Source organism: Sapajus apella, unplaced genomic scaffold, assembly GCF_009761245.1.
Source record: "Sapajus apella isolate SASKATOON/1434 unplaced genomic scaffold, GSC_monkey_1.0 scaffold97, whole genome shotgun sequence".
In the NCBI taxonomy this organism is placed as follows: domain Eukaryota; kingdom Metazoa; phylum Chordata; class Mammalia; order Primates; family Cebidae; genus Sapajus; species Sapajus apella.
Window position 1 is genome coordinate 5,925,355 of NW_022437037.1, and position 22,475 is coordinate 5,947,829.

At 43.0% G+C, this 22,475-nt stretch overlaps 1 protein-coding gene across 7 annotated transcripts in view; it reads left to right on the forward strand.

Annotated features, from left to right (window-relative positions):
* NUP214 (nucleoporin 214) overlaps nt 1-22,475 on the forward strand; it is a 101,689-nt gene that overhangs the window by 78,919 nt on the left and 295 nt on the right. For 6 of the 7 annotated variants that reach the window (XM_032257624.1, XM_032257625.1, XM_032257627.1 and 3 more), the window contains 5 exons: nt 5,649-5,805; nt 12,658-12,810; nt 16,709-16,880; nt 19,767-19,906; nt 21,143-21,167. In XM_032257624.1, coding sequence (XP_032113515.1) covers nt 5,649-5,805; nt 12,658-12,810; nt 16,709-16,880; nt 19,767-19,906; nt 21,143-21,167 — 647 coding nt within the window. The remainder of the gene's footprint in view (nt 1-5,648; nt 5,806-12,657; nt 12,811-16,708; nt 16,881-19,766; nt 19,907-21,142; nt 21,168-22,475) is intronic. The other variant, XM_032257626.1, reaches the window with a different exon arrangement.

A 22,475-nucleotide genomic window follows, 5' to 3' on the forward strand; every position in this document is an offset into this window, starting at 1 on the left:
ATTGCAAGAAAGAGGAAGAGCCATGCTGAAGCTGTATAAACTTTTATGACCTATCCTCAGAAGTCACAGAACATCCCTTAGGCTGCATCCTCTTAATCAAGGCACTCACAAAGTCCTATCCAGTTTCAAGAGGAGATGGAGAGACCACCTCTTGCTCTAGAAGAGCATATGGGATGAGAAGTATTGCTGTGATCATCTTTGGAAAATATCTGTCACAATGGGACTATTGAAGAGCGGCAGAAAGCCTTGTTGAACTGATTTCCAGAGAGTGGAGCCCATCATAGGTGTGAGCACTGTGGCACAGCAGCTGCTAGGGGCAGATGCCAGGTCTGGGTTTGAGCAGGTAGTAGAGAGGCCTTGCCAAAGACTGAGAAAATGTACTGGCTGGAGAAGAAGTTGTTGGCATTGATGGAGGAAAGCAAAATAAATGAACAGTAATTACATGAAAAGGTGATCAAGTAGCATTAAACTAATGAGAGAGATGAAAATCAAAACCACAATTAGGTAGGACACCACTTCATACCCACAAGTATGGCTGTCATTTAAAAAGTAAAAAATAAAAATAACCAGTGTTAGCAAGGATACGGAGAAATTATAACCCTCAAACATTGCTGGTGGGAATGCAAAATTGTACAGCCATTATAGTTTGGTGGTTTCTCAAAAAGTTAAATATAGTACTTCTACCATGTGACCCAGCAATTCTTCTCTTGGGTAGAATACCCAAAGGAATTGAAAAAAGACTTGAACACATACTTGTACGTCAATGTTCATTGCAGTATTAACCACAGTAGCCAAAATGTAGAAACAACCCATGTGTCAAACAGCAGATGAATGGATAAAAAAAATGTATATACATTCAGTGGAATATTTTTCAGCCATGAAAAGGAATGAAGTTCTCATTCATGCTACATGCAGATTAACTTTGAAAACAATATGCTAAGTCTGGGTGCAATGTCACACACATGTGATCCCAGCACTTTGGGAGGCTGGGGTGGGCAGATTGCTTGAGCTCAGGAGTTTGAGACTAGCCTGGGCCAACATGGCAGAACCCCATGTCTACCCAAAAAAAAAAAAAAAAACACAGTTTAGTCAGGCATGGCGGCACATGCCTGTAGTCCCAACCACTAAGGAGGCAGAGTGGAGAGGATCACTTGAGCCCAGGAGGTTAAGGCTGCTGGAGTGAGCCATGTTCGTGCCACTGCACTCCAGCCTGGATGGCAAAGTGAGACCCTGTCTCAGTCAATCAGTCAAATCTGTTTATTTATTTATTTTTTGAGACAGAGTCTTGCTCTGTCTTGCAGGCTGGAGTGTAGTGGTGCAATCTCGGCTCACTGCAACCTCTGCCTCCCAGGTTCAATCAATTCTCCCACCTCAGCTTCCCGAGGAGTAGCTGGGATTACACACCTGCCACCACACCCAACTAATTTTTGTATATTTAGTAGAGATGGGATTTTACCATGTTGGTCAGGCTGGTCTCAAACTCCTAACCTCAGGTGATCCGCCCACCTCAGCCTCCCAAAGTGCTGGGATTGCACGCATGAGCCGCCACCGTGCCCAATCTCAGTCAATCAGATTTAAAAATTAAAAAGTCAGATTGGGATCTGAAAGACTTGCAAGTGCAACAATAATTTATTTGGCATACATATCCTCCAGCTCTCCCTTGCCAGCCCTCCCCCACTTTTACAAAGAAAAAGGAACTAAAGACAGCACTAAAAAGCAGAAAGAACTCACGGGGTCTTACATTCTTCTGTTTTCTGGAACTCTTGATTGAAAGGTGATACTGTAGCCCAGTTGCCTCCTGGCTCCCACCTCAGATATTTATAAGACAAATAACCTAAACCCTAATCAGAAACAGTGTTGGACTAACCACAGTTGAGCTCAGTCTTCTTAAATCTGTGGCTCAGTTCCAAATCAACCCTTAGTGAAATCTGAATTATCTCCTCACCTTAATCTACAGATGAAAGGGAGCTCTCACTCTAGGAAAAGCATTAGCGTTCTTCACTCACCACTGTTCTTCCATAATACAAAGTCTAGTATACAAAAAAAAAAAAAAAACAGGAAACATGCAAAGCAACCAGAAAAGATAGTGAAACCCACAATTAAATTTTTTAAATCAGCAAAAATCAACCTATAGATGATTCAGTTATTGGATCTAGAGACAAAGACTTTAACTGTTGTGTTCAAGGGCTTATAGGAAAGTTATTGAAACTGGTTGAATAAGGGATCTTAGCAGAGAAATAGAAGCTTAGAAAAGCAAATAGAACTCTGTATCTGTATTTGAAGTTTAAATCTAGTATGTGAAATTTTAAAAAATTAGAAAGCCTTAACAGTAGAGTGAATACTACAAAAGAACAGCGAACTCAAAGATGTATCAATAGAAGTTATCTAAAATGAAGGTCAGAGAGATGGAAAAAAACACGGACAGAGCATTTCTGTGATCTGTGCAACAATATCAGCAGTCCAACACGTGTAATCAGAGTCCTGGAAGGGTAGGATAAATTCACCAAAGAAGTACAACGCTTACACAATGACTACTATAAAACATTGTTGAAAGAAATTAAAGACAACCCAAATAAATTAAAACTCATCCCATATTCATGCATTGGAAGACTCAACATTTTGTTAAGATGGAATACTTAGCTAGTAAATTGTAGAACCAGGACTGAAACCAAGGCCTGTTCAAATTAATCATTCATATAAGAATTAGTGGTGACTAGGACAGGCAAAAGTGGCTATGTTCATGGAGCTTCCATTAGGTGGAGGGAATGAATCTTTAATAAAAGAGTATAATTTCATACAGTGTTAACTACTATGAAGAAACAAAGCATGATGTGATAGTAATTAGGGAAGATGGTTTAGGTTGGATGGTCAGGAAATGTCTCTTTTTACATTTTGTTTTGTTTTTTAATTAGAACCAAATAAAGGCCACACATTGGGATTGCATGCTGTGTCTCTTTAGTCTCTATCTATAGGTTCCCCTTTCATGTCCCTCCCTTTGGAATCCTAGTAATTCAGTTGTGAACAAAGCTGGTCATTTGTCCTGTGGGGTTTCTCATGATCTGGTTGCTGACTGCATCCCGTGGTATGGCTTCAAAGTGAACTCGCTCCTCGGCCCTCTGTTACTTCCTCTTCCTTTGCAGTGGTGGTTAGGTCTAGAGGCTTGAAGAGAGTCAAGTTTGATTTTTTTTTTTTTCCAATATTGTCAGTCTGGATCTTAAACACTTACTCAGTGATATTAAGGCATTGTTAAAATTTTTCTGATATAATGATCTTGTAGTGATGGTTTATGTTTTATGGATTTATGTAGGAAAATCAGTGGATGAAATGCTATGTCTGAGATTTGCTCCACTGTAATAAAGGATGAGAAGTACTTGGGGGTAAAGACAAAATCTGATAGGCCATGAGTTGATCATTGTTGAATCTGGCTGATGGGTGTATGGAAGGTTCATTACACTCTTCTGTCTGCTTTTTGTACATTTTTAGATTTTCCATAAGTTTTAAAACCTGTTGTTATTTATCTCAATTAAAATGAATTCTCTCATACCCATTTATGAAGATGCAATAACTGTCAATTCATGTTGACTTCAGTGAAGTATGTTAGCGATCGACTTCATTTTTATGGGAAGCCATTATTTATCAAATCATATTTTTAAAACTAAGCTGAACTGTTTGAGGTTTCTGAGCTTTGTCAGGCAAAATGCTCATATACTGGCAATTTTCTGTTTCAGCCTGATGTATGGATGTCAGCTAAGCAGTCTGATACCTTCCACAAAAAATCATGCATTCATTGTTAAGGTTTTCTATCTTTCCATGCAGTTTACTAGTTATCGGAACCAATGCTGTTAGGACTGGATTGGATTGCTGGTTTTTAAAAGCTGTGACTCATCATTAAATGATTGTAGCAAATTGTTACTGTTTTGTTGTTGTTAAGAAATTTAAAGGGGATAGCTGGGCGCAGTGCCTCATGCCTGCCCAAGCACTTTGGATCACAAGGTCAGAATTTCGAGACCAGCCTGGCCAATATGGTGAAACCCCGTCTCTACTACAAATACAAAAACCAGTCGGGCGTAATGGTGGGCACCTATAATCCCAGCTACCAGGGAGGCTGACGCAGGAGAATTGCTTGAAACTGGAAGGTGGAGGTTGTAGTGAGCCAAGAATGTATACTACTGCACTCCAGCCAGGGCCAAAGAGCAAAACTCTATCTCAAAAAAAAAAAAAAAAAAAGAGAGAAAAGAAATTTAAAGGAGAAAAAAAGAAACTAAGAAGTATATTAAGTTGCCCCAAGACAAAAATTAGCTTGTTGTATTCAAAGCACAGAAGATATGTGTGACTGCCCTGACTGAGGAGGAAGGTGATAAAAGATGATGTCAGAGAGGTAGACAGGGGACAGATCATGTAGAGCCTTCTAGAATTGGTAGACAGGAGCGAAATGATGTAACTGCCATTCCAAGTAGTGCTTCAGATGCTACGTGAACATAGACTGCAGTGGGAGCAAAAGACCAGCTAAGTTGTTGCATAGTCAGGGTGAAAGGTTGGGGTTAAGTGGCTTAGACCAGAGTAGAAAGCTAGAGATACAGGGAGGTGGCAGGTATTTCAGAAGTGGCCCACTGGAGGTTTGACTAGTAGAGATTAAATGATTACTTAGAAAATACTTAGAAATGTGCCTAGCACATACAGAGTGCTTGATTTTTGGTTCATTGTTAAAATACTGAACAGCAACCATTTTTTGAGCATGTAAGTCTTTTTCAGGTTCCATTCTAAAATGTGTTAATTTCTTCGCTCATGTGATTCACTCACCACCGTGTTGAGGTGGATAATTACCCCATTTTACCGGAAAGAATCAATAACATTTCTCTGCTCTTGCAAGTTTCTGTGCACAGTGGCCCCTTTGTAAAGCCCATCTTATTCTGCATTCTCAGCCACAGAGAGATGACACTTAACTAATGTGAATAGCCCCTCAAATGTAGCCCAGTTGTTCTTTAAGAATCAGCTTCCAAAGAAGTTAAGTGTCTGGGGCCTGACACAGCCTCGAGTCAGCATTTGCCCTTGCGCCAGCAACATCCTCTGAGCATGAGATTTGCGAACTTGGACAGAATTCAGCTTTGGTCATCATTTCAACAATGGAGCTAATTTAAGCTTACTTCTGCAGCACTGGGAAAGTCATTATGAAGTAAAAGTGCACAAATTGAGAGAAAGGCAGTGTAAATCACTTATCATTCGTTGCTGATGAGTTCAGCCAAACACTGGGGGAATCAGAATAAGTGGTGTTCATAATAGCCTATAAATGTTTTCAGACTTTTTATTTGGTGGGTCTCTTGTGAGGCTGGTTTTCCTGACACTGGCATTGTGTCAAACAGACACTGCAGGCAGCCTGGCAGATAAACACGAAAAGTTCCACCTAACATAAATCATGTTTTCAGAGAACTTCAAACATGGAATAGCTTGAGAACTTCTCATAGGTGGTAAGTCCCTGTCCAGAGTCTAGCTGCGTTTGTGGTTGTTAGAGCATTTGTACCAGAACTAATAAGAGTTCTCTTGCTTTTTCCATTTGTACCAGCTGTGAGCACCTCCTACCCATGGATGCTGTCTGCCATTTTACGATGACCTTTCATCCTATCTTGCTTCCTGCCCCTTTTGTTTTTTAGCAGTCATCCTCTTCCAGTGGTAGCGTGTTTGGGTCTGGAAACACTGGAAGAGGAGGAGGTTTCTTCAGTGGCCTTGGAGGGAAACCCAGTCAGGATGCAGCCAACAAAAACCCATTCAGCTCGGCCAGTGGGGGCTTTGGATCCACAGCTGCTACAAGTAAGTTGAGAAGACTTTTCCCAGTCCCTTGGTCGCCCAATGCCATTGTCATTTTCAGGGTGTTATCAAAGCTTCTGTGACAAATATAAAAAGGAAAAAAAATCTAGAAGGCCCATTTAAGATATCTTCCCTAAATCAGTATGATCTGTTTTGCTTTTTTATTTTTGGCTTTTTAATGAGATGTCATATATAATCATGAAAAGACATCAGAGCTGCAGGGAGAGGATCTCTGTATTGAGCTGCTCCCCTCTTCTCTCCCAAGGCCCAAATCGCTCTGTTTCTTAGTATTGGAATGACTTGAAGTGAATACAAGCAGACAAGCATAAATGAGCAGCAGCAGAGCAAGCTGAGGATGCTGGGAGGAGAGGATATAGACTTTCATTTGGGTAGTACTCTGAATTTTCCTTAAAATTCGGCTCCTGTAGGGAGATGTCACCTAAAACTTGAAGACTTTGGTATTTCTCATCTCTTACACTTTTATTTTCATCTGAAGCTGTATCTGCTAGTGCTTCCTTTAGCTTTTTTTTTTTTTTTTTTTGAGACAGTTTTACCCTTGTTACATAGATGGGAGTGCAATGGAACAATCTCGGCTCACCTCCACCTCCCGGGTTCAAACGATTCTCCTGCCTTAGCCTCCTGAGTAGCTGGGATTACAGGCACACACTACCACGCCCAGCTAATTTTTGAATTTTAAGGAGAGATAGGGTTTCGCCACGTTGACCATCCTGGCCTCGAACTCCTGACCTCAGGTGATCTGCCCGCCTTGGCCTTCCAAAGTGCTGAGATTACAGGCATGAGCCACCATGCCCAGCATTAAAAATTCTTTGTTGAGCTGTGTATTCATGGTTGGAAATGAAAGGAATCTGTTTGTTTATATCTTAACTGTCCGGCTGCTCAGAAGGAGGCTGAGATTGGAAGTTGGGAGCCTGTCCTGTTTGTCTCAGCTTCTCTCATTTAATGTGCTCTACATGAAGTTTCCCTCATCGGTTGTGCTGTGCAAGATCTTCATGAATCATGAGCTAGTGTTCTGCAGTCATGACAGATGTTTCCTTACTATTAAGGCCTATGCAGCTAGCAAAATTTTCTATCCTGATTTGCCCTTCAAACTAAAAACTAGTCATTTTTTGAGTCCAGCCTGGGCAACACAGTTAAGACCCCATCTCAAAAACCAAACAAACAAAAACCTAGTTATTTTGATGTCACTGTCCACTCCACTAATATATAAGGAAAGATTACTTGTCGAGAGACACATTCCTCTTAACTCGTGAAGTTACGTAATCAGAAATTTTTGTTGTTTAGGTTTTAGTCTGCCAGGAGGGATTTAGAATCCTAGAATGAAGAGTTCTCAGAAATCAAGTCTAGTAGTTTTCAAAAACTGTTCTTGCCAATGAACTCTTAAGTAGCATCCTGATAAGGAGAACGAATAAAAGTAGGTTCTTGCTGAAGCAGAGGTCAGGAACCCCAAGACACACAGCTGGCTGGCACCACAGGACTGTGAGGCTCCATAGCACACACTGAAAACATCGTCCTTTTATGGCTCTTCATTTTCCTTTGAGGAAGCTAGCCCAGAATGCTGAGGTCACAAAGCCTGAAAGTCACAGATGTAGAATTCAGCTAGACCGGATATTACATGCCAAACACAGAATCTGGCACAGAAGAGACACTTAATAACATGCTCCACTGCAGTTAGAAATTTGGTTTCATCCTAGAGCTAAGGTATTATCTGTGAGGTTGTGTTACTGACCAACTGACCAGTTTCGTTTAAAGTCAGATGTGTCATATCCCTACAAACATCCCTTTGCTCCTGGCTGATTCATCTCTAATGCCGTGACTCTCGACTATCACGGAGTTGCCTTCTGTCAGTGGCTGGCTGCAGCTAGTTTACACAGACACACAAGAGCCAGCCGTGCACATCTCCCCAATTGCTCATTCAGTGACATCGTGTGGGGTAGCCTGTAATTAGCCATGGTGGAGTATTTATACCATGGAAATCAGAAAACACCACAAACCAAGACTCCCCAGCCTGTTGTTAAATGTTACTGGCTAATTCTTTTAATTCTGGTTTAAAATAAACACATAACTATTCTTGATACTAGGTAACCTGTTAGTCTTCATCTTTTAAATGTTGTCTGTTAATTGTAAACCAACAATTTACATGTGTGCCTAAGGGAAGTTTAAGTGAATTTGAAGTAGGAGAGGAAACACTTCACATTGTATTATTTTTTTAAACTAAGTGTATTATTTTTTTTCAATAGTTGTTGTGGTACTAAGTGTATGAATCAATAATGAAAGGGACAGCAATTTTTTTTTTTTAACCCTGAGGGCCACCAAGTGCAGGATAAGAGGAAGGAACAGTGGAGTTACATTTCAACCTTGGGATTTTCCAAATTACTTAAGATGTTTAGTATCAGTTAAAGATTCTTTTACCCTCTTTTTGGCAACAACAATTTTGTACTATTACACAGTAAATATTTATAATCATATAATTTTATCATTTTTTTAACTCTCACATCTACTGAAAATGGATATAGGGGCTGGGCATGGTGGCTTATGCCTGTAATCCCAGCCCTTTGGGAGGCCGAGGTGGGCGGATCACGAAGTCAGGAGTTTGAGACCAGCCTGGCCAACATAATGAAACCCCATGTCTATCAAAAATACAAAAAAAAACAAAATAGCCAGGCGTGGTGGTGTGCACCCATAATCCCAGCTACTCAGGAGGCTGAGGCAGGAGAATCACATGAACACAGGAGGTGGAGGTTGCAGTGAGCCAAGATCGCGCCATTGCACTCCAGTCCAGGTGACAGTGCGAGACTCCATCTCAAAAAAAAAAAAAGAAAATGAATACAGGCTAAGTGTAGTGGCTCACACCTGTAATCCCTGTAATCCCTGTAGTCCTAGCTACGCAGGAGGCTGAGGCAGAGGAGTAACTTGAACCTGGGAGGTGGAGGTTGCCATGAGCCGAGATCACGCCCCTGCACTCCAGCCTGGCAACAGAGCAAGACTCCATCTCAAAAAAAAAAAAAAAAATGGATATAGATACAGATTTTAAGTATGTGTTGCTTATTTTAATTTTCTGACTCTACTGTTTTATGAGCCAGAGGTTAATCAGAAAGAGCAATTTATGTGGTCTCCCTGCTACATAAAACCGTATATACTAATGAGTGTACTATTTTTAGTTGATTTTTTTTAACCTTTAGTTTCCCAGTTTCTAATAATTACATGGTTTCTGACTTTTGAGGGGAAGAAAATGGTTATCTTAGAGTCTTTGAAATGGGAATTGTGGAATTAGATTGAACTAAGGGATTTAATATGACGCTTGGAAATTAAGAGGCTAAAGCTTTTTTTAAAAAAAGAAAACAGGAACTGTCAAGGTTTATGGTATAAATGGTGAAGTTTGAAAGGTTAATGAGATACAAATTGTTTTATTTGGGAAGAGTTTTTTTTTCCTTCAAAGGTGTCATCTTCTCATCTGAATGAAATGGGTCTGAATACCCCATACTCAATACGCCTAATCTCATTATCTTATTTAGTGAATTTTATTTATGAATAATTTCTTTCGAAGTGAAAAGTCAATGTTTAATATTTTGCTTTTTTGCTGTATCGTCTACTCAGAAACTACATGAAGAGAAATAGTTTCTCCCTTTGTTTTTCTTTTTTCTTTTGTGGTATTTAAAGCATATTTTAGGTTGAAGTTATTTATTTCTAGTCTTGTATATCTGACAAGTATAACCATGTAAGAATTATAAATTTTAGTTTTCTGAACCCTTAAACTTTTTTAGCATGTGGTCTGTTACACATACTAAAAAATTACTCTTACTTGTAACAGCGTAATTAAATACATCAATGGAGGAGAAAGACTTAAAATGACACTTTGGCTATTGAAGTTATTTGTGTTGCTAAATAGATGCAGAGGATTTACAGTAGTTTTATTTTGAGGTTTTATTTATGCATAATTACTTCGAACTCTTCAGAGAGTTCTTTTCATTAGGCAATTTGTCATAAATTCTCTCATGCACTTCAGAATGAATAAGAGCTATCTATCCTTTAACCATAGACTTTGAGGGGAGAAAGCATAAAAATATAGCATATAATCTGAAAATAAATTTGTAACATGCACAAATAATATGACATTCTTCTTGAATCAAATCATAATTCTAGAACTTTAGATCTTAAATAGAATTTTGGTTTGTATCTTCCATGTGATACCACACAGAACCACACAAAAAAGTCTTTGTAAAATTTTGGATTGATAGGATTAGAGTGCTTAAATTTTTTGTGAGGGAGGGTGGGCAGTAAAGTGTAAGTGCTTTCTTTTGTTCCTGACTTGTCTTATTGATGACAGTCCATTCTGTTTCTGTTTTCTAAATGTATTTTATTGTGGTGCTTAACTTATTAATTAAATCCCATATCAGAAACCTTGGAGGGAAAAAAAAGAAACAGAGAGGCAGTCATTGTTTTATGCTACTTTGTTTCAGAGCAATTTGAATCAACAGTAAAATGTCTCAACATGCAGAGCTCCTTGTGAGACTGCAAATGAGAGTGATTACAGCTTTAATGGTATAATTCTTGGGGTCTTTTCAAAATGAAAATGATTTCGTTTTCTTCTGCTGACCTGCTCTGTGTCTTACTGGCTAGAGCATGATTGAGATGATGAAGGAGGTTGAAGGAACAGAGAAGGGCAGCAATCTTTTCTGAGCCTCCACGACATATCACACTAGTGCTCCATGTGCTTCACATTATCTTCCCAGCATCCCTGCAGTCAAAATTGCTGTCCTGTTCTATGTGTGGGGAAACTGGGACTTAGGATAGTTAAGTCCTTGCTCAGAGTCACACAGCTATTAGGTAATCTCACCTGGGTCTGACTGCAAACTTCATTGCTTGTTTCACTAGAATATGCCATAAAGATTTTAACAAAGAGCTCTTAAAGAGAGAAAAAGATAAAGAAGCCAAAAGACTTCTAAATGATCTCTGACTTCCCACCACTGTCGCAGTAAAATCATTTCACCTCTCATTTCATGTGAGAGCACCAAATTTCTCCAAGAGGAGATGCAACCCCAGTCTTGCCCTTGAATTTGTTTGCTATTTGAATTTTGCGTTGCTAGCACTAACAAAGTGCAAAAATTGCAGCCCTCTGTTCTTGAAATACTGAGTAAAAGGAATGGGTAAGAAGCCTGTTGTTCATCTCCAGTGTCAAATGTACTGCCATTGAAGGAATCAAATTTAACCTTGGGCTAGCTCAATAAGGCGAAGGTCAAACTGCTCAAGAGGGCATTTTGTGGGACTCAGTCAAGGGATAAATTATCCCGTGGTACCGAGTGTGAGGGTAATACAGAGGGATTTCATAACCACTCAGCTGCCAGTGCCTGACATACTCAGCATGTGGGTCTTTAGCCAGGCTCTCAAATTGTCAGCAGTGGTTTTATAGGGCAGTGACCATGATGTGGTGGGCCAAGTCATATTGTATTATTGGTGCCTGGAAATTTGAGGTGACTGGGTCTTTCACTTCCTGGATTATGGATTAAGAGCGTTGCATCTGGAAGTATTAATGATGGTGGCTCTCCTATTGGGGTGGTTTGGTAGCAGCACCGAGTTGAGAGACCTAGGGAGTTGACAGGTTAATAAGGGGGCTACCCCTTCCAACAGCTCGACTTCGAAAGTGATGTTAAGTGCTCCCCTCCTCCGGTCCTCTCCTTTCACCTTCCCTGTGAACACCTGACTGGCTTAGGGGGAGACTGGTCTTCCATTACCCACCCAGTGATTACCCAGAGCATACGCTGTGCCTCCCATTTATGCCTTGTATCTTTGGACATCCACTCCACTTCAGGATGGCTTCTGTCTGCCTTGTGGGTATGTATTTAATAAAACACCCATCCAGACGTGGTAGGCAACATGAGTTATTCCTTCCCTTCCCACCGCCTCCCCTTCCCCCCAAAAAATTGTAAAACCCTGACATATTCTGTGCTGTATTATCTGAGTGGCGGCTTCTTTGTATGTGGACTTTGGCTATTTATCTATTGTCTGTCAGGTTTGCATTTCTTGTAACAGGTGAGAGAAGTTTCTCAGCCATCTTGGTTTTTAGTAGTTTCCTTTTTTCCTTTAATTCTTGGAGTGAATTTATGCATAGTTGAGGAAGGGAATCACCCCCTAGATAGGCATTTAAAAGGTCAAGGGCTTCATTAAGCCTCTTAGAAAGAGGAAATCTGACTGGAAATCCTGCTGGCCTCTTTCACATTCTTCAGAGCATCCCTAGATCCCCTCAGATCAAAGATAGGAGCACAATGATTTTTCTCATTTCACTGCCATTCTCTGAGCTGCTCAGGCAGCCAGCCGCACGTGTGCTGAACTTGACTATAAAAACAGAAAGTAAGTGCTAGAAGCCATTATGCCTGGTTTGGATTTATTCTAACTTTAATTTCCCTAGTTGACAAAATTTGAAGTTGGTCCTACTATGAAGAGACCAATCAAACCAAGCCCTGTTCTTCAGAATATAGCAGCTGGTGTGTGACTGAGCCCGTGGCCTCGATTGCTGGGCAGTCCTGACACCTGTGGGAGCACCCAGTGAGCTCCTACAAAGAAGCCTCCTCAGTGGGGCCTCTCACTGCCCCTTCATTTTGTGCCTGTAGGATCATGCCAGGAAATCCTGAGCCTGGGTACCAGAATGATTAAAAACTTCCCAGCAAGGTGCGTGAAAATCAGAGAAAGGCTGTCACTCTGTCGTTCGGTTCCCTTGGGTTCTAGGCAGCGTGTCACTCCCATCTTCGCAAACACCCAACTGAGATTTCTTCTCTGTTCTGAGCAGCAGGTAAGGACGTTTTTCTCCTTCTGACCTCCCTCACATCTTCATCTCTTCAGATACCTCTAACCTATTTGGAAACAGTGGGGCCAAGACATTTGGTGGATTTGCCAGCTCGTCGTTCGGAGAGCAGAAACCCACTGGTACTTTCAGCTCTGGAGGAGGAAGTGTGGCGTCCCAAGGCTTTGGGTTTTCCTCTCCAAACAAAACAGGTACTCCTATACGTATTTGTTATGGTTAACTTTATATGTGTATTTGTTTATGCATAGAGATCTGGAAGGAGACATCTCTAGGGTGGTTATCTCAAGAGAGTAGGATTGGAGTAAAGTTAGCTGTTTTCTCAACTTTATTTTTATATTGATTGAGCATCTGCTACACTCCTAACATGATTCCAGGTCTTCTGAAACATGTTTAAAAACATAGGACACATGTAATGCAGCTCTTAAGAGAACACAGAGTCGTCTTGGGGAGAAAACATTGTAAATATTTTACAGTTGCAGAACAACCAAAGTAAGGGAACACAGAAGGAAATGAGAACTGAAATATCAACAAGAAAACACCGTGGGTCACAGATTTCTTTGGGTGCCCATTACTTATGAGGGTCAAGGCAGATCATCTGTTTAATTTCTCATGTGTTAAATGTTACTTCCCCCTCTTTAATTGAAATATATGTGTATACACAGTCCACATATCAGCTTAATTAATTTTCACAGCTGGAATACAGCCGTGTAACCAAGGAAAAGGAACATTACTAGCACCACTTTTTATCCCAGCATTACTATTAAGTATACATTTATATAAACTATATGCTTTTCATAATAATGTAAGATGTATTCATAACTAAAGATTTTTAAAGAACAATGTATGTTTAGATCTGAAAACATGTACTTTATTTTTGTCATCTGCCTCTCCACCCTGTTTCTGTCTCTGAGATCTGCAGAGAGTCTGCACTCCTGTCTTTGTTGATGGCAAGTTGTGTGAAAAGAGATTTTTTTTTTTTAAGACAGGGCGTCCAGAGTAGGCTGTTTGAGCAAGCAGCTTTTTAAAGCAAACTCCCTGTGGGTAAGTGGGCAGGACACTTGGCCCTCGTGTGTATGGATGTGATGCTCTGAAATATGCTAATTCCAGAGGAAGGATCTGACCTCAGGAATAGATACATCAGTGGCTCTGACTTGGGAGTAAGGCTGCTCCAAATTAGTACATGGAGTCTTGTGTTTAGAGCCTCAAGTGCCATGGTTTGCAAATCCACTGTGCACCTCAGACTGTGACTCAGATAGCGTAGTCCTTGGTTGCTAGTCGTTAATACTCTTCCTAGAAATTAAAACAGTATAGAAATGGGCATCCCAGTCTTCTTTTGGCCACATACACAGTGCATTATTTAAAAATGAAAGGGCCACAGGGCTTTTGTCCCAGTTAGAAAGGCACATCGTGAGCATTTCAACTAGAGTTCATTGATCATCAAGACGTTTTGTGTTTTTAGGAGCCAGATAATGTTTTCTTTGACTCTTATGGTTTTCCTACATATGGTTCTTTATCCTGGGATTATGTCCCCATTGATTAGAAAATCTGACCTTTGAAAATCCCACCCTGCTAGGTGCGGTGGATTGCACCTATGATCCCAGCAGTTTGGGAGGCTAAGGTGGGAAAATCACTTGAGCCCAGAAGGAAAGGCTGCTGCGAATGGAGGAACTGCCTTCTTGGCCAGGCATCAGGGCAATCACTTCTTGCTTTAAGAGGGATTTTGAGATGATGATTTGGATGGGTCTTTGAAAAATTCTGAAAGTGTCTATCCTCCCTTCAATAAAATTGCATTAGAAAATAATCGTGCTGGAGGTCATCCAGGGAGAGGACGGGAGGAAGGTAGGATGGACTGAAGATGGCCTTGCTGCCCACCATGGTCAGTGATCTACACTGTGCTCTCTCACTAAAGTGTTAGATTTGGTTACATGGAGGGAGGCAGGGGATGAATGATGGGAAGATGAGAGGTGGGCATTGAGTCACACAGGCTTTGTTCCAGCCCCAGCTCTAGCACCCACCAGCTGGCTAAAGTTTAGACAAGTGACATATTCTCTGAGCCTCAGTTATCTCCCCTGTAATGTAAGGATCCCAGGCTTATTGGGAGGGTTTAAGAAAACTGCTAAGAGGCACCTGGCACATAGTGGACCCTCAATAAATTGATGTTTATCATCATTGGCAATTAGAAAATGTATGTTTCTTTTGGAGATGAAATTTATGAAAATACAGTAACTGATAAAATTGAACCCCTCCTGCCATCAGGAGAGTTGCCTGTTTAAGTCAGAGGACTATTTTCTTCCTAGTTCATTTGGCTATGACCAGGTTTGTTGTTTGGGGGCTTTTTCTCTCTGCGTATGTTGAACCCCCACCCCTCCCCTGTGCATTTATTTTCCGTACCATTTTTCACTCACCTTCCACCAAGAAGTCTAAACAATATTGAGTACAAGGCCCTAGATAAAGCCCTGCTTGTCTAGGAAGAAAGTGTAACCAGATCTGTGATCAGTCTTAAATAATTCAAGTGTTAGGGTTTTTTAGCACTTTTTTTTCCAGCCTGTTATATTTATAACCCAACAGTCTTCATTATCATAGCTTGGAATTTCACTCAAGGTTTTAAAATGCAGCATGTTAACCCAAACATGAGCCTTAGCAAAAAAAGTATTTTCTCAGTTGTGCAGCCTACCACTATTAATGGCAAATAGGCACATAAATGAATCACAAGATAACAGTTAATTGAGGAATTCAGCTGACAGCTTTTCATACCCAGTATTTGGTCTTTCCTGATTCAGACAGCAGAAGCTTGTGTTGTGATTACATATATGATAAGAGGTCTAGATTTCATCCCTCTAACAACAGATTCACTTTCTGAAAGGGGAGAAAAGACTGGCTCTGCTGACCATTTCCTGGCTTGTTGCTAGGCCACCATTACTCCCGTTAGCACACAGTTCATAGGCGAGCACTTTAAGAAGTACTCCCTTTAAAGGGTGCCCCCATTTAGGGCACATTTCTTATGCCATTCTATTCATTCAAGAAGTCACTTACTAAGTTTTTACTCTAATACTTTAGAATGATTTCAGCGGCAACTTAGAAGTTTGGGAACACGCATCAGGAACAGCAGGAATATCTCAGGGGAGGATGTTTTGTCTTCCTGCCTGACAGGCAATCACCAGCAATCAGAGGAGGCTGCCTAGTGCACGATCTGACCCTTGTCTGCATGGCCACCTGCGTGGTGCCTGAGCCCACTGGGCAGCAGTGTTGGCAACTTGCAGAAGGCATGTGAACTCTAGGGCTGTCCTCACTGTTGACTTACCATTTTATTGGATTTATACAGCAGCCTGCTTCCAAAGAGGAAATTTGGTGTGTTTTTTCATTGAGAAGTAATTCCAAACTGCAGAAAAAAAGCATTAAAAAAAAAAAAAAATCTTCTCCGCTGAGAGAGAGAAAGGGAGACTGGTGAGAGACATAGGAGCCATCAGGCTGTAAATAAATAAAAAGCACCTGGCTGGACGCCAGAGTGCATATCTCCATCTCTGCTGTGACCCAATTCAGGGATTCTCCTTGAGATGGGGTTTTGAGCCTCTGATTTTATACTTGGGTTTCTGTGAAGCTAGATGTCTTATCTGTATGCTGATAAGTAATACAATATGTCATCTTTTGACAGCTGGGTAGGGATTGGAGTTTTTGAGAATGGTTTTTCACTCAAAACAGCTCAGAGGACCTGAGAGGAGTCGGGGGTGCACCGAGTGGACCCTCAGAGGTCTGCTCACATGGCTTCACACTGACGAACCTGGCTGGCCTCTCAGACACACACGGGGTCTGCAGGAGCTCTCCTGAGTGGACCCCAGAGCTCTCTGCTAGAAATGGAAGGGGTGGTTTGGTTTGAGGGCTTTTGCTTTGTTTTTGTTTTCATTGCTATTTTCTTGATAGAAGGGAAGCGGGGGTATTACTCTTTACCCTAGTTCTTACATTTGAATTGCTAACATCTTTTCCTTTTTTCTCTTCCTATTTTGATTTGATTTCTTATTGCTCAATGTCTTCTTTTCCTGTCTCCTCCCTTCTTTCTCCCTTTTTCTGTTTGTTTGCCTCTGTTTTGCTCAGGTGGCTTCGGTGCTGCTCCAGTGTTTGGCAGCCCTCCTACTTTTGGGGGATCCCCTGGGTTTGGAGGGGTGCCAGCATTCGGTTCAGCCCCAGCCTTTACAAGCCCTCTGGGCTCGACGGGAGGCAAAGTGTTCGGAGAGGGCACTGCGGCTGCCAGCGCAGGAGGATTCGGGTAAGCCCCTGGGGAGGGCCCGACGGAACTCACATGCCAGCCAAAAAGCACTAGGCCTGTACTCTTGCTCCGAAGAGAAATTTGAGGCTAGGTGCGGTGGCTGACGCCTGTAATCCCGCCACTTTGGGAGGCTGAGGCAGGTGGATTATGAGGTCAAGAGACTGAGACCATCCTGGCCCACATGGTAAAACCCCATCTCCACTAAAAATACAAAAATTAGCTGGGCATGGTGGCAGGTACCTGTAATCCCAGCTACTCAGGAGGCTGAGGCAGGAAAATTGCTTGAACCCAGGAGGTGGAGGTTGCAGTGAGCCAAGATTATGCCACTGCACTCCAGCCTAGTGACAGAGCAAGACTCCTCAAAAAAAAAAAGTGGCTCACGCCTGTAATCCCAGCACTTTGGGAGGCCGAGGCGGGTAGATCACGAGGTCAAGAGATCAAGACCATCCTGGTCAACATGGTGAAACCCTGTCTACTAAAAATACAAAAAATAGCTGGGCATGGTGGCGCGCACCCGTAGTCCCAGCTACTCGGGAGGCTGAGGCAGGAGAATTGCTTGAACCCAGAGGCAGAGGTTGTGGTGAGCCGAGATTGCGCCATTGCACTCCAGCCTGGGTAACAAGAGTGAAACTCCGTCTCAAAAAAAAAAAAAAAAAAGAAATTTGACCGTGAGCTGAAGGCCCCTCCCTTTAAATCGGTCAACAAGTCCCTCAGGGATTCCTGTTCCTCTCTGGGGTAAGACTAGTTTCTTTCAAGCCAGGCTTTGTTGAATTCATGGGTGGACCTTAGTTGTGCTGGTGTTTCCTGATATGAGAAATGCTAGTCATCAGAACCTCTTCTCCTGCTGGGGCTAAAGGAAGGCAAATAGCCCTCCTTAGCTACTGCTCTGTTGCCAAGAGTACCCCCATGTGGAGCTTCTGTTAGGACATCCTCAATGAATGGTTTTCACCAGATTTCTTTCCTCTTGGGATTGTTCTGTGTTAGACTTGCTGTCCTTGAATAAACAACTTTCTGTGTCTCTTGCTCCCCCCGGAGTGAGTATTCAGTTCCATAGGCTCCCCCCACCATGGGAAGAGCCTGGATGATCAGGAATTTGGAAGCTGCTCCAGTCGCCTCATGTGTGTCTACACTGGAAAAGGCCATATTAGGGAGTTGCTTTTAAGGACAGAATTTCAGTCTGGTTGCCAAAACCCCAAGGGAAAAATAACCTCCACCACACCACAAAATCCCATTAAAAAAAAAATGTACACAGTGATGACCACCAAGTCCCTCGTTCCAAGGAGGTGTTAATGCCTAAAAGGAACTCTAAAATACCTCTCGCCACGGTACTGGGCTCCGGATGAGCTGAAGACTTGGGGTAGTGGAGATGATTTTGTCTGGGGGAATTGTAGAGATACTTGGGATCTGAGTCTTGGCAAGATGACAGCATCTTTATCTTGAAAATAAACTACAGTATATTCTTACGCCCTTCCCCTCCATGAAACATGCTGGAGCACAGCGAGAGTGAGCGGGTTGGTATGCTGCTTCTCATATTCCACATGGAGACTAGTGCGTTAGGTTTACTCTCAGGAAACCCCAAGAATTAAAGTTAGGGAAAACTTTGAAAGGACAGTTGAGACCCACTTAGCCTGGTATTCTCAGCGGTCTTAATGGACACTGTTCACTGCAGTGATGACCCAGCACACAGTACTGCAGAGTTGATGGAAGGTTTGGGTTGACTGGGTATCTTGAGGATTTATTTATTTGAAACCAGCTATTTTTTTACTAGTAGAAAAGTATCATATTCTGCCTTGGGGCAGCTCTCACATAAATCCTGATTGGCTGGTTAGTCAGTCCTAAAAAGGGTTAGTACCACGTCAGTTATTAAATCTCCATAAGAGTCATTACCTTATTCCAAGTACCTGGCCATGAGCCTGTCTCTGACCCTGAAGGGCAGGCCTCTGAGAGGGGCAGGCTGTTGCTGCTGAGGCCCAAGGCAGGAGGAGGAAGGGAGCAGGCCACTGCTGGGAGAGAGTCCAGCAAGAGCAGATCCCTTGGCCACCTTTGTATGGAAAGAGCGTTGACCTCATCATTAAACGTGAACAGAGTGGTGGGGAGGGGGAATTTTAGATAGTTTTTCTCTCTGGGGTTGATTCTTGCCCCAGGTGCTATCCCTTCTCCCAGAAACCATTGATCCATTTCCCTCACCTAATCACCTCCAGACCCCAGAAGCTCTCCCCTGCCCAGCTGAATTCCTCTGCAAATGATTCAGGGGGCTCTGATAGGTCACACAGTGCCACCTTTTGTGCTGAACCACATCTGGAGGGAGAACTGGGCAAGGGTGCACAGGGGATTTTCCCCAGGTGGGCTGAGCAGGGGAGAGAAAATGGTAGCCACTTCTACAATGTTTTGTTTAGTAATTACTGATTCAGGAAGCAAATACAATCCTGAATGAAATGACTTGGAAAAAGTAAATAGAATCAAGATCCCAAGAGGAGCTGAAAATAAATAAATGGAGGCAGGGCTGGGGGGAACGGTCGGCAATGAGAAATGCTAAAATGCTGGAATAAAGCTGCAGGATTGCTGGGGATAGTGCAGGAAATGTGTACTGCATAGTTCCCAGATGCCCTGGTGTTTCGATGGGGGATGGAAACTAAAACACCGGCCAGGTTGGATTTCATACTGTAGTCCTGCCGTTTTTCTTCCCAGAGCAGAGATAAAGGTTGACCCTGGGCGATAGCTCATTCTCCCTGCAAGGCTGCTAGTTAGGCCCCGCCTATCACCGGGCCTAACTAACATGCTCATGTATGTCCTGCATATTGAGACTTAAAGCAGGGGCTGAGGCTTACAGATGGCCACGTGGCGAGAAGCCCCACTGACCTCGGTCTGTTTCTCACTGGAGCGCAGGTTTGGGAGCAGCAGCAACACCACATCCTTCGGCACACTTGCGAGTCAGAACGCCCCCACTTTCGGATCACTGTCCCAGCAGACTTCTGGTTTTGGGACCCAGAGTGGCGGATTCTCTGGTTTTGGATCAGGCACAGGAGGTAAGCTGCCACAGGCTCTCCCTCACAAGCACAGTGGCTCCCACTTGCCTTCTCCCCTAAAGAAAGGAGTATGTTTTACCTGACCAGTCTGTTTAGTATTTTAAAAGCTGACCAGGCACGTGGCTCACACCTGTAATCCCAACACTTTGGGAGACTAAGGCAGGAGGATCACTTGAGCCCAGGAGTTTGAGACTAGCCTGGGCAACGTGGCAAGACCCCATTCTCTACAAAAAATGTTAAAGTTCGCCGGACATGGTGGCACACACCTGTCGTCCCGGCTACTCAGGAGGCTGAGGCAAGAGAATCACTTGGGCCTGAGAGGCTAAGACTAAAGTGAGCTGTGATTGCACCACTGCACTCCAGTGACAGAATGAGATTCTGGGTGACAGAATAAGACCCTGTCTCAAAATACATACATACTGAAAGTGATTGAAAAATAAATTTCTTTTTTTAAGTTTTAGTTAGACTTAGGACATTGTGTCATTTCTTACCAAAGAAACTACTGTCTTGATTTCCTCTCAGGATTTGAGAGGCCCAAAATAATAATGGTCTTACAGGGCCTTTGTTTAAAAAATTTAAGCCAGCAGACTCAAAAAAGATGTAGAAACTTCACAAAATGTCTTGCATTTGTTTAACATTCTGCTTTTTCAGATGGCAGAGTATGTGTTTTCCATTTTGTTCTTGCAATAAGCTGACAAGGCACAGAATTTAAATATCATTACAATTGTACCAATGAAGAAACAAACTCCAAGGAACTAAGTGATTTGCTTAGAGTCAGTTAGTAGCAGAACCAGGCCTAGAATCCAGCTATCTTGCTTGTCTGGCCCTCAAAAAGAAGAGGAGCAAGCGGATGGAAAAACAACAGCAACAGAGAAAAAAAAAAAAAATCCTAATGAAATGGATCCATGTAGTCCAGTGCTGCTAAGAGAGAAAGGCCAACCCAGAGACCCTCCATACAATACAGCCAGGGCCGGGGAGGGAAGAAGAACCCAAAACTACCAAGAAGTTAACTTGTGAACAGTCAGGGATTTCTTCTGACTTCTGGGGGACCTGAATAGCTCCAGAGGATAAACTCAGAATAAAGGGGCTTCTGCATGTGCCTCCCCTGCCCTCCTGTAGGTGGTGGGGGCACAGAGGGCTTTCCACGAGTCGCATGGGAGGGCAGGCACTTGGCATGGAGACCACCTTTGTATTTCGAGTGGATGTGTGCTTTAACTTCACTCTTCTGTTTTTCAGGATTCAGCTTTGGATCCAATAACTCGTAAGTATCCCCCTTTTTGAGTCTGACCTTAATTAAAAGCATTAGATAAAGTTGGAAGTATGTGTGAGCCACAAATCATTCCTCCCGGATTTGTGCATTTTCTTTTCATTTTTCCTGTTTTTGGAGTTTGTCCTTGAAGTGTGGGGGGTTCAGCAGCAGGGTTTGATTTTTGTGGACTTGTTCATCTCTGTAGGAATATGGCAGGAGGTGCCAAGGCCTCGCCTTCTTAAGAGGCATGGCTCAAAGAGAAACGAGCACACCTGCCAGAGAAGCAGGCCTGAGGGCAGCACTGAGGAAGTGCTGCTCCTGACTTCCCTGGAGGTGTGTCGAAAGCTGCGTGCTAATCCCTGGGCTCTGGGCCATCCCCAGGTCTCGTATGTTGATCCTCCCTCTATCCTTCTGTGTAGAATTTCATGGCGTTAAAATTCAGACTCTTAGCCAGGTGGGGTGGCTCACACCTATATCCCAGCACTTTGGGAGGCTGAGGTGGGAGGATTGCTTGAGCCCAGGAGTCAAGACCAGCCTGGCTAACATAGCAAGAGACCCATCTCTACTAAACATTAAAAAAAAACTAGCCAGGCATGCTGGCTCATGCCTGTGGTCCCAGCCACTGCTGAAGCTGAGGCGGGAGGATCAGTTGAGCCTGGGAGGTCAAGGCTGCAGTGAGCCAAGATGGCACCACTGCACTCCACCTGGGTGACAGACCCTATCTCAAAAGAAGGAAAAAAAAAGCAAAAACGGCCGGGCACAGATAATCCCAGGTCTCCTGCTTTGGGAAGCCAAGGTGGGCAGACCAGCCACCATGGTGAAACCGCATCTCTACTAAAAATACACACACGCACGCACACCAGCCCAAGAGGCAGAGGTTGCAGTGAACTGAGATCACACCACTGCACTCCAGCCTAGGCGACAGAGTGAGACTATACAAAAAAAGGGGGATGGCCGGGCGCGGTGGCTCACGCCTGTAATCCCAGCACTTTGGGAGGCCGAGGCGGGTGGATCACGAGGTCAAGAGATCGAGACCATTCTTGCCATGATGAAACCCCATCTGTACTAAAAAATACAAAAATTAGCCAGGTGTGGTGGCACGCACCTGTAGTCCCAGCTACTCGGGAGGCTGAGGCGGAAGAATCGCTTGAACCTAGGAGGCGAAGGTTGCAGTGAGCCAAGATTGTGCCACTGCACTCCAGCCTGGCACTCCAGCCTGGCAACAGAGCAAAACACCGTCTCAAAAAAAAAAAAAAAAAATGCGAGTCCTGACCTTTGCACAAAGGCAGAGCAGCAGAGCCTGTGACTGTGCTATGTGAC